This window comes from Eschrichtius robustus, chromosome 3, assembly GCF_028021215.1.
Source record: "Eschrichtius robustus isolate mEscRob2 chromosome 3, mEscRob2.pri, whole genome shotgun sequence".
Taxonomy (NCBI): domain Eukaryota; kingdom Metazoa; phylum Chordata; class Mammalia; order Artiodactyla; family Eschrichtiidae; genus Eschrichtius; species Eschrichtius robustus.
In genome coordinates this window covers 159,849,857-159,863,009 of record NC_090826.1, presented here as the reverse complement: position 1 = coordinate 159,863,009, position 13,153 = coordinate 159,849,857, and the positions used below count along the sequence as shown (strand labels likewise).

At 38.2% G+C, this 13,153-nt stretch overlaps 1 protein-coding gene across 1 annotated transcript in view; it reads left to right on the top strand.

Annotated features, from left to right (window-relative positions):
- PLD5 (phospholipase D family member 5) overlaps nucleotides 1–13,153 on the top strand; it is a 474,233-nt gene that overhangs the window by 256,358 nt on the left and 204,722 nt on the right. The window contains exon 3 of the mRNA XM_068538505.1: nucleotides 10,254–10,422. Within this exon, the coding sequence (XP_068394606.1) occupies nucleotides 10,254–10,422 (169 nt within the window). The remainder of the gene's footprint in view (nucleotides 1–10,253; nucleotides 10,423–13,153) is intronic.

The following is a 13,153-nucleotide window of genomic DNA, read 5'->3' as shown; positions in this document are numbered from 1 at the left end:
CAGTTCTAAGAGGGAAGTTTATAGCAATACAATCCTACCTTAAGAAACAAGAAACATCTCAAATAAACAACCTAACCTTACACCTAAAGCAATTATAGGAAGAAGAACAAAAAAACCCCAAAGTTAGCAGAAGGAAAGAAGTCATAAAGATCAGATCAGAAATAAATGGAAAAGAAATGAAGGAAATGATAGCAAAGATCAATAAAACTAAAAGATAGTTCTTTGAGAAGATAAACAAAATTGATAAGCCATTAGCCAGACTCATCAAGAAAAAGAGGGAGAGGACTCAAATCAATAAAATTGGAAATGAAAAAGGAGAAGTTACAACAGACACCGCAGAAATACGAAGCATCCTAAGAGACTACTGCAAGCAACTCTATGCCAATAAAATGGACAACCTGGAAGAAATGGACAAATGCTTAGAAAGCTATAACCTTCCAAGACTGAACCAGAAAGAAACAGAAAATATGAACAGACCAATCACAAGGAATGAAATTGAAACTGTGATTAAAAATCTTCCAACAAACAAAAGTCCAGGACCAGATGGCTTCACAGGTGAATTCTATCAAACATTTAGAGAAGAACTAACACCCATCCTTCTCAAACTCTTCCAAAAAATTGCAGAAAAAGGAACACTCCCAAACTCATTCTATGAGGCCACCATCACCCTGATACCAAAACCAGACAAAGACACTACAAAAAAAGAAAATTACAGACCAATATCACTGATGAATATAGATGCAAAAATCCTCAACAAAATACTAGCAAACAGAATCCAACAACACATTAAAAGGATCATACACCACGATCAAGTGAGATTTATCCCAGGGATGCAAGGATTCTTCAATATACGCAAATCAATCAATGTGATACACCATACTAACAAATTGAAGAATAAAAACCATATGATCATCTCAATAGATGCAGAAAAAGCTTTTGACAAAATTCAACACCCATTTCTGATAAAAACTCTCCAGAAAGTGGGCATAGAGGGAACCTACCTCAACATAATAAAGGCCATATATGACAAACCCACAGCAACCATCATTCTCAATGGTGAAAAACTGAAAGCATTTCCTCTAAGATCAGGAACGAGAGAAGGATGTCCACTCTCACCACTATTATTCAACATAGTTTTGGAAGTCCTAGCCATGGCAATCAGAGAAGAAAAAGAAATAAAAGGAATACAAATGGAAAAGAAGAAGTAAAACTGTCACTGTTTGCAGATGACGTGATACTCTACATAGAGAATCCTAAAAATGCCACCAGAAAACTACTAGAGCTAATCAATGAATTTGGTAAAGTTGCAGAATACAAAATTAATGCACAGAAATCTCTTGCATTCCTATACACTAATGATGAAATATCTGAAAGAGAAATTAAGTAAACACTCCCATTTACCATTGCAACAAAAAGAATAAAATACGTAGGAATAAACCTATCTAGGGAGACAAAAGACCTGTATGCAGAAAACTATAAGACAGTGATGAAAGAAATTAAAGATGATACCAGCAGATGGAGAGATATACCATGTTCTTGGATTGGAATAATCAACATTGTGAGAATGACTATACTACCCAAAGCAATGCACAGATTCAATGCAATCCCTATCAAATTACCAATGGCGTTTTTTACAGAACTAGAACAAATCATCTTAAAATTTGTATGGAGACACAAAGGACCCCGAATAGCCAAAGCAGTCTTGAGGGAAAAAAACGGAGCTGGAGGAATCAGACTCCATGACTTCAGACTATACTACAGAGCTACAGTAATCAAGACAATATGGTACTGGCACAAAAACAGAAACATAGATCAATGGAACAAGATAGAAAGCCCAGAGATAAACCCATGCACCTATGGTCAACTAATCTATGATGAAGGAGGCAAATATATACAATGGAGAAAAGACAGTCTCTTCAATAAGTGGTGCTGGGAAAACTGGACAGCTACATGTAAAAGAATGAAATTAGGATATTCTCTAACACCATACACAAAAATAAACTCAAAATGGATTAAAGATCTAAATATAAGGCCATATACTATAAAACTCTTAGAGAAAAACATCGGCAGAACACTCTTTGACATAAATCAAAGCAAGGTCTTTTTTAACCCACCACCTATAGTAATGAAAATAAAAGCAAAAATAAACAAATGGGACCTAATTAAGCTTAAAATCTTTTGCATAGCAAAGGAAACCATTAAAAAAATTAAAAGGCAACCCTCAGAATAGGAGGAAATATTTGCAAACAAAGCAACCAACAAGGGACTAACCTCCAAAACATACAAAGAGCTCATGCAGCTCAATAACAAACAAAACCCAAACAACTCAATCAAAAAATGTGCAGAAGATCTAAATAGACATTTCTCCAAAGAAGACATACAGCTGGCCAAAAAGCACATGAAGAGATGCTCAACATCACTAATTACTAGAGAAATTCATATCAAATCTACAATGAGGTATCACCTCACACTGGTCAGAATGGCCATCATCAAAAAATCTACAAACAATAAATGCTGGAGAGGGTGTAGAGAAAATGGAACCCTCCTACACTGTGCGTGGGAATGTAAATTGGTACAGCCATTATGGAGAACAGTATAGAAGTTCCTTAAAAAACTAAAAATAGAGGTACCATATGATCTAGCATTCCCACTCCTGGGCATATATCCACAGAACATCATAATTCAAAAAGATGCATTCACCCCAGTGTTCATTGCATCACTATTTACAGTGGCCAGGACATGGAAGCATCCTAAATGTCCATCAACAGAGGAATGGATAAAGAAGATACGGTACATATATACAATGGAATATTACTCAGACATAAGAAAGAATGAAACAATGCCATTTGCAGCAGCATGGATGGACCTAGAGATTATCATATCAAGTGAAGTAAGTCAGACAGAGAAAGATAAATATCATATTTTGTTTATATGTGGAATCTAAAAAAATGATATAAATGAGCCTATTTACAGAACAGAAACAGACTCACAGCCTTAGAAAACAAACTTATGGTTACCAAAGGGAAAAGTTGGGGTGGGGAGGGATACATTAGGAGGTTGGGATTAACATATTTACACTACTGTATTTAAAGTGGGTAACCAACAAGGGCCTACTGTATAGCACAGGGAACTCTGCTCAATATTCTATAATATCCTAAATGGAAAAGAATTTGAAAAAGAATAGATATATATATATGTGTGTAAGTGAATCATTTTGCTGCACACCTGAAATTAACATAATATTGTAAATCAACTATACTTCCGTATAAAATAAAATTTTTTTTAAATTATGGTCGAAGAAGATTTTCTTTTGTAAAGTAACAGACAAGCAAATGGAAAAAACCAAAAACCCACAAATGAAAAACTGACGGTGAGAGGATAAATCCTAACAGAAAGGGACTCTGTCTATCCCCCAGGGTATTTATGCACCTGATTTATCAAAGATACATTGAGAATATGGGAAGAAAATTGCATTTTGTACCTCTGCCTGCATTCTTTGCTTTAAAAATTGGAAGTGACAGTGGAGCATAGTGGTTAAGAGGATATAGTCAGCAATCATACTACCCAGGCTTCAATCTGGGCTGCATCACTCACTAGCACTTGGACACATTACTTAAACTCCTTTATGTCTCAGTTTCCTCATCCCTAAAATGGGAATAGTTATAGTACCTGCTTCTATGAATTCTTGTAAACATTAATTAACGTAGTCAGTGAATCTTCTTAACATAGTGCCTGACACAAAATAAGTACTCAATAAATATTGTTCAGTTAAAGTATTAATGGTAATAGTGTAATTACTATTTTGCCAGATGTCAGAGGGTAATAACTGCCTTGAATGCAGATGTTTTTCCATAAGAACTTTTGCATTTTAGCTATTTGTTTTCAATCATCTGGCTTCCTACTGTGTGTTTTAGCCCTCTGAGGACAGTGCCATGGTCTTTTCATCCATGAACTCCTACTTCTTTGTTCCTGTTTTATATTGGTAAAATATCAAAAGGTAGATGCATCGAGTTGTACCTTTTTCTTACTTCTTTTGTCTTCATCCTCTCTGGGCTCCTTTCTCCTCTGACGGTTTCTTCCTTTCTAGGCCAGTATCAGGAAGCACTGAGGCAAGGACAAGTGTGTCTTGCTGTCACTGTAGATGTCCTTGCTGACATGGACGGAGTGGAGGGTAGAGTGAGGAGCACCTTCCCCTCTTCTCCAAAGTTCAGAGCTCAATCCAAGCTGACCTTCCCTCTAGTGCAGCAGGTTCTGCTCTTCAGCATCACTCTACCTGTTCCCTCCATAGACCCAAAGTATGTGGAGAACCTTCTCAGATAAGGCCAGGACCTAACCTAGTGTTGTGAAATGCACATGAACTCAGACAAACCTGAATTTAAATCCCTGCTCTGTAGCACTCTATCCATCTGGGTGACACCTGGCCACTGGGAGCCTTGCTCTCTTTGCCTCCAAAATTGAGATCATGCCTATTTCACTGTGTTTCTTGTTGACGATGATGTGTATATTCCCTGTGAAAGTACTTTTAAACTTTAATATACAAAGAAAGGATCCTAGCTACAATAATAATATTTCTACTGCTATCCTGCCTCTCTCCATAAAGAAAAGCGTAGTTGTTCTTCACTTAATACAATTATAGACCAGGAATTAACGAGCCTTTAGTCTGAACTTTCTGGATTTATGCAAACAGGGATCTGCTGTTGTCAACTCAAACTTGCCATCATGTTCCCTGCAGTTGTCTTTGAAAGTTGGTTTAGAAGTTAATGTAATTGAAACATCTGGTGACAAAAAATAAGAAAGTATTCAAAAACTGAAAGAAACATATCAAAAGGACACAGGAGACAACTTTCAGGGGCCTCCACTGGCAATATATGCAACAATTTGGGCATCACAAAGTAGATGATAACATTTTGAAATAAAAAAAAGAATCCATACTGATAAAATAATATCTTAAAAAATGTAAAAAGTTATAATGGGAGAAGAAAAAGATTTTCCTTACAAAATATTACCAATGAACACATATAAAAGAAATGATAGAAAATTATAAGTATAATAAAAATAGATTCAGTTAAGAATCATAAATGGATAGAAGCCAAATCAGTGAGTGAAATGTTAGGGAATATTCATGCCATCTGAAAATACGTCTGCACAAATCATTTGTTAATTATAGAGGGAAGGAAGGTACTGCTCAATAGAAAAATCTGACATACCCCCTTAACCAAGTGACCAAACTTAACATCACCAGTAGTGGGACAACCGACTATCATGTGACACCTCATATGACGCACTTTGAAGGACACATTACCTGTGTACTGTTCCTACCAAAAATACTTATCCTAAATCTAATTATGAGGCAACAACCAAGCAAATCAAATCCAGGAGTATTTAGCAAAGCAATTGACCTGGGCTCTTCTGAATGTTGACATCTTGGTAAACAAATAAAACAGGAATAGGCTAGGGAACTCTCCTAGATATGACAACTAAGTACAACAAGTAAACATTGATTGGATCTTGGATCCAAAAGAAAAAACAAAACTGAAAAAAGGCATGCAGGCATTCCAGAAATTTGCCCAAAGGTTAATTTTAATGAATTCTGCCTACTTTTTTCCTTGCTTGAGAAAGAAGAGTATAACAAGGGCTGCTATCCATGGAAATGAGCTCTGCATGTATACTAATTAAATCAGGCCCCTGCAGTGTAGCTAGCTGTTGCTTGTTAAAGGAAATAAAATGATAGGTCACAGAAATAAGTCAAGTCATTTCAAGACTGATTTCTAAAGGCCTTTTTTAGCAGGGCATAGGAAACAAGCGTTGTGTTACAAAAGGAGCAATCAAGATCTCCAGGTAAAATGAGAAAGGAGGAAAGTGAGGAGGTGAGCAGGGTTTCCCCAGAATTCATTACCAAACATAGGTGTGGTCTCCAGACCTTTGGTGGTGTCTCTATTTTTAGTATAAATTCCTAATTTACTTTTCTGTTTAGTAAAAATCCAAGTAATGATAAATTTGGTCTTCTTTAGCTTCCAGGGAATTTCACTCTTCTTCTTCTCTTCCAATCTTTCCAGTACTTTCTTCTGTCTTCTTCACCTGCCCCACTTTCTCTACCAACCAGAAGTGATTAGATATTTTCCATATTAGGCTTCAACCCAGTTCTCTTCTCTTGAAAATCTCTCTTGATAATCTTACCTACTTCTAAGGTGTCAATAATGGAAAAAAATCTTATGAGAATGCGTGTGAAGTAGAAAAAAAAGGAATAGATATATTATCCATCTGATGAGTACTTCTTAACTTCTTTGTGCCACAGACCCTATTGGCAGTCTGATGAAGCCAATGGACTCCTTCCTTGAATAATGTTTTAAATGCATAAATTGAAATACATAGGATTGCAAAGAAAACCAGTAATGTTGAAATAAAGTTATCAAAAATATAAAAAAACAAATTTGTGATATAGTAATGTATATTCTGCTCTACTTATTCATGAAATAACAAGATCTGATGACTACCATAATTTCAAAGTAGTGATAAATACTTGGAGATATCAGCAATAGTTATCGTACCATGGTATGAAAATTCTTTTTTTTTTTTCAGGCAAGGCTTTATTGGGCCCCTGCTGCAGCAGCGGGGAGCAAGAACAGGCAACAGGTTCCCTTGCTCACTCACTTGCTCTCTGAGGGGGGGGGGCGAGCTTGTTCCTTATATGGGGTGAGGGTAGGGGTGTGTCCAGACATTGGGCCAGAGGGGTGGCTTAGGTGTTTTGCCCACCCCTCTGGTGGTGTTGAGTGCAGGGGGCATGCTCAGTACCCTGCTTTTGCTCCCAACACCCTGTTTTTGCTCTGCTCCAGGCTCTTCAGAAGTGGCAGTTGGGTTTTTTGGTCTCTTTGTATCTTTTGTCCAGAATTTGCCCCAACTGCACATGAACACAGTTATTTTTAGTCCCATATAGTTTATTTGTATTTTGTTGCTCAAGGAGAGGTGTGTCCAGATACAAGCATTGCAGCACTGCAGCAAATGGTCCCAAGTCCCAGCCTGTCTCATTCCCCACTAAGAGACTCTGCACCCTTATTCTTAAGGGGTCAAGGGCCAGAAGTATTTTCTTCTGAAACTTCTTCCTGCTGGACAGGGGCTGCAGACCCTAGCTGACCCTAGAGGTGTAAAATTGAAACTAGTTCTATTTTTGTTTTGTTTGTTCGGATTCTTTTTTTGTTTGATTTTTAAACGTATTCCTTAGTCGTAGGAGAGGCTAAAACTGCTGATTATTTGGGGTCATTTCTTCATGCTATGTCCACCTTCTATTTACATAGATAATTGGACTTTAAATGTGGATAGAATTAAAATATCCAACTTCAACCTCTGTCTGTTGCCTTCAAAGGTTTTGCAGTAGATTAAAAAAATCCCCTCTCTCCACCTTTTTGACCCTCTCTCTCCTTGGTTTCCCAAACACTGCATTCTCCTGGACCTCTCTTGTCTTCCTGCTTCTCTTTTGGTCCCTTCTGAATCTTCTCATCTGTTTCACACTCTACCAACCAGAAAAATGTAGGCATTCCCACCACATTAGGCTTTGGGCTCATTTTCTCTTCTTTTTTTTCCCCTTGATAATCTCTCTCAATGCTCACTCCTTTCCCGTGTTCCTCGTCAGTTTTAATGGACCCTCTACCCTCTACTGATTGTCATCTCCCTTCCAGGAGTATACATGTGTTCTGTCAGAGTTAGACCCCTAAAATGTACTTGGTTGCTCTCAAAAGCATCAAAATTAAGTCCAAACTTCTCTTCCTGGTTCACAGCCTCTACAGTGTGGTCCCTACAGACACTGCCCGTCTTCTCCACCATGGCAAGCTCCTGCCATAACTCTCTTACCTCACACTTCCCTTGGCCTACCAACTCTCAAGTATCCAAATACACCTAGAATATCTTTCTCTTCCAGCTGACCCATAAAAATTATATCTTTGAAGATTCATTTCAAGTCCCACTTTCTCCAGTTCCAGATGCTCCCAACCTAATTATTTTTTCCTCACTGCTCATGCTCCAGTGGTACTTTAGATGGTGCATTATCCATCTAATTAATTCTTATTCTTGTTTTGCCATTTCTTAGAGCCTACCTCCTATTTAAATCATTACGTATGAGACTGGCTCTTTCACTAGATTATAAATTCCAGAGGACTAGGGAGTTTTGTCGTAGTCATTTCTGTATTATGTACAGTAAATGACTTGCTTGTCCTGTGCTCAAGGTCTCAACAAGATTTAATTCAGTTGTGGGTAGTAGTTGGATGATTGGACCCTAAAACTGTGAATGTCTCTAAGACATATACTCAACCCCATTTTGGCTATGATATTCATCAAATACACAAACATATTACTAAGAGTATTGTTTTTGTTTCTAAAATTGGCTAAATGGAACAAGTCTCATTAAAATAAACAGTTAACAGTTTTAGTGAGAAGTTCTGGATTCTGTATTAGAAGCTGAAATTCATTCTACAAGTATTTCTTGAGCCCTAATTATGTATCCAGCACTAGGGATGCATAGCTTTGAATAAGAAGATCTCTGTTCTAGAAGGGCTTACACCCTAACCCTAACCCTATCTTCATAAGAGTTTGGAGTTTCCTGTCAAGAGTTACAGGAGAATTTGCATTTCTTAAACTGGAAGAAAAGCTGTTTATTCCTTTATTGAAATGTTATCGGGACTTCCCTGGTGGCACAGTGGTTAAAAATCCACCTGCCAATGCAAGGGACATGGGTTCGAGCCCTGGTCCAGGAAGATCCCACATGCCGCGGAGCAACTAAGCCCATGCGCCACAACTACTGAACCTGTGCTCTGGATCCCGTGAGCCGCAATTACTGAGCCCACGTGCCACAACTACTGAAGCCCGCATGCCTAGAGTCCGTGCTCTGCAACAAGAGAAGCCACCACAATGAGAAGCCTGCGCACCACAATGAAGAGTAGCCCCCTCTCGTCGCAACTAGAGAAAGCCCACATGCAGCAACAAAGACCCAATGCATCCAAAAATAAATAAATAAATAAATTTATAAAAAGAAAAGTCAGGGAATTCCCTGGTAGTCTAGTGGTTAGGACTCTGAGCTTTCACTGCTGAGGGCCCAGGTTCATTCCCTCAACAGGGAACTAAGATATTGAACTTTAAAATAATAATAAAATAAAATAAAAATAAATAAATAAATAAAATTTTAAAAATAAAAATAAATTAAAAAAACTAAAATGTTATGTGTCACCTGGCTAACTCAGAAGTGAAAACCACACAGCCTTAGCTGCAGCACCAACGCAAGCCACAGTGTATATGTTGTCAATAAATAAGGAAGTATAAAAAGAGAAGACACATTTATTAGGATATTGCTGATTGTAGTTTATTTAGGGCTTGGTTATTACTATGATTTTATATATTCCCTATCTCCAACTTTAATAAAGTCCTGCAACAGGCCAGTTTTTAAATTTCCTTCTTAGTATCATTTTATGCCTTAGGCTGGGAAGCACTAACAGAGGTTTTGTTTTTTTTGTTTTTTTTAAATAAATTTTATTTATTTATTTATTTATTTTTGGCTGTGTTGGGTCTTCGTTTCTGTGCGAGGGCTTTCTCTAGTTGTGGTGAGCGGGGGCCACTCTTCATCGCGGTGTGCGGGCCTCTCACTGTCGTGGCCTCTCTTGTTGCGGAGCACAGGCTCCAGACGCGTAGACTCAGTAGTTGTGGCTCACGGACCCAGTTGCTCCGCGGCATGTGGGATCTTCCCAGACCAGGGCTCGAACCCGTGTCCCCTGCATTGGCAGGCAGATTCTCAACCACTGCGCCACCAGGGAAGCCCCCACTAACAGAGGTTTTAAGCAATAGTAATAGCGTTTACTATTTTTATTTTCTAGTAGTAATAAAACTAATAATATTTTAGTTTCTAAACTAGTTCTAATATATGTCCAACATTGTACTAGAAACTGGAGCTATTACTAGAGGAAGATGCTTGTGTAGGAAGCTCTGGACGTTTTCTCAAGGCTAGTTTGACACTGGACATTAGGGACGTATACCATGATTTTCTGAAATATGAGTGCTAACTGAGGAGAAATTGAACATAAACTCTCAGAACACAGTAGATTAGCATAGGGGAAAAGTTAAAGGCCTTTGTTGAAAAATGTAAATTATGAGGAACATATACATTCAGAAAGAGTAAAGAGTATTTTTCAGATGTCTCTGTATGCATGTGTAAAGATCTATGGCTTCAAATTTGACTAGATTTTGTTTGTTTGTTTTTCAAAATCTTTTCTAAGAATTGCCCTGGTGGAAAATATTCCTGACGGCCTTACCTATTCAGAAAATGCACCATTTCACTTATCACTTTTCCAAGGCTGGATGAATTTACTCAGCATGGCCAAAAAGTCTGTTGACATAGTATCTTCCCATTGGGATCTCAACCACAGTCATCCATCAGCATGTCAGGTAAGCTGCATCCTCTAATGTGTGTGATGATTTTACTTATGTGCATTTTATACTCAGTATTCTTGCTTCCACTCCTCAAGTTCAAGCTCATTTTTTCAGTCTATCTATACCCATAGTTCATGTCCATTATTACATTTATATGTATGTGTCATTGTTAATCATAGGTTGCTCAGCTTCTACTAGAATGCCGTGCTTTCAAGGGCAAAATCACATCTCATCTGTGCAAACAAGAGTCTCTCTATGCAACACTGCTGTATCGGACAACTTCAGAGGTGTCTTGTGGTGTCCACTGATGGCACACCCCAGAATTCTGCTTTGCACAACCTGCATGTTTACAGTTCTAATTCCGTAACTGCTTGCTGAGACATTTAATTGGTTAATTGTTGTCCTAATTTGTCTTTGTGGCTCAGAGCCAACTTTTTTAATAGTGGAGTCACACTTCCCAGTATAGCTGTATATTCTTGACTCTGTCATATTTGAGTGAAGAGGAAAAAGAAATTTACTAGTTATAAGAACAGCCTTTAGAAAACTGACTAAATGATCTAAATGATTTCTGAATGAAATGTCCTGGAGATAAGAAGATGATCCTGGTAATCTTTTTTTTTAATTTTTGAATTTTATTTTATTTATTTTTTTATACAGCAGGTTCTTATTTGTCATCAATTTTATACACATCAGTGTATACATGTCAATCCCAATCGCCCAATTCATCACACCACCACCACCACCACCCCGATCCTGGTAATCTTTAGCATGTTTTTCTTTATGTTGGTATAACCATGATAGCACTGAGCTATCAAGTATATGACCATTGGCCTATACTTAAATGTCCTATGGGGGAGTCAAGGATAAAATTAATTTTGTCTGTTTGTATACAAAATGTGTTGGCATTAAGCCTATAATCATTACCTCATTGGTGCTTTGATTTGCTTCAATTATACTATTTTAAAGTCAAAAGATATTAGAAAATAGGTACAAATAAACAGAAAACCCATAAAGGCTATACTAAAGAAGAATTGGATAATTTTACTAATTATGTTCTGCACTGTTCTACCTCTGCTGAAGCAGGTGCTTCAGGTACTTATTGCAGCATTTATCATCCCAAAACTTAGTGGTTTTTAAAAATAACAATTATTTATTTATTCATGATTCTGGGCAGCATTTGTCAGAGAACTTGTCTCTGATCTAAATAGTGTTGGCTGGGGTGACTTACCTGGGGCTGGAGGGTGCAAGATGACTCCTCACATATGAGCATCTTACCTCACATGGCTGGAATGTCTAGTGGCTGGCTGGACTTTTCTCTCTCTCTGTATGTATCTATCATCATTCAGTAAAGCAGCTTGAATTCTTTACCTGTGGTTATATCCTAAAAGGGCAAAAGCAGAAACTGTGAGACCTCTTAAGACCTGAGCTCTAGAATCCCAGTTGCTTCCACCCTATTCTATTGGTCAAAGCAAGTCACAAATCCAAGATGAGAGGGGCGGCATCCATATGGAGAATTATTGGCAGGCATCTTTGGAAATTATATACCACAGTGCACTCTGGCCACAGCAATCCATCTCTCTCTCCCACGTACAAAATGCACTCCTCATCCCCCAAAACTTGTATCCCCTTATGGCAAAGGCTCAAAGTCTAGGATCTCTTCATCTGCATCAGGTCAGGATCTGGTTAGGACTCCTCATGAGGGCTTCCCTTGATTTGGAAACCTGTGAACTCAAAAGACAAGTTACATGCCCCCCAATGCACACTCCCAACATACAATGACAAAATAGAGATGAGATAACTACAATAGATACTTCTGTTCAAAAGGGGGAAGTAGAGAGCACAAATTAGTCATTGATCCCACAGCAGTTTTAAAAGCCAGCCTGGCACACATCACCAGTTTTCCGAACTTGGAGAACAGGGAATGTCTCTAGACTGGGATCTACTTCTGCTTCCTGGGGGTGCTTTCCTAATCTGCTGTTCTCAGAAACTCTTTGCTCCACCCTCTGCGTTTTTCTTTTTCATAAGAAATAGCCTGTGTTTGCTTCAGACTTATTTTCTTGGTTGGCTTTCTACCAGTAGAAATCTGAGGCCCCAGAGACCTCTTTTCATTTTAAACCATCTCTGTCCTTTTTTAGTCCAAAATGGAACAACCCCTTAAAAACTTCTGTAGACTTTCTATGTATCCAGTTATAATCCACTCTATTAGCAAAAGGCCACAGCACAAATAACTCACAGGTGGGTCTTTTTCTACTTTGGACTGTGACTCAAGATGCTTCGGAACCTCACCCTTGAATTTTTCAGGAGCCCTTTTGAGAGGCACCCCACCCCCACCCCGCTTTTAATCCTTCAGAGGTCTCAACATGGAATCGTACAGCCACAGCTTTGATTTGATCTTTACCCTGAGGCCATTTCTCATTTTGAGAATGTTTTGCTCAATTGAGAGAGGGTCCTAGATTTTCTACATTTCTCTCAAAATTCTGCATGAAAATGAAATAGTTTCTTCTTATCATATACCACCAAAACTTTGATTGATAATCTGCCTGAACAATCTCCTTAGCCAGATCTCCAAATCCACTAGTCATATTTTCTATCTCCTACTTTACAGCAGGCAGTAGCTTTGCCAAACTTTCTACCATTACTTTCTCAAGGCCTCAAAAGCAATTTCTTCACTGTTCTTCCAGCCTTGAGTAACAGAGTGAGATTCCAGCCCCTACCACCACCCAGTCTCCCAGAGACAATGCCACAT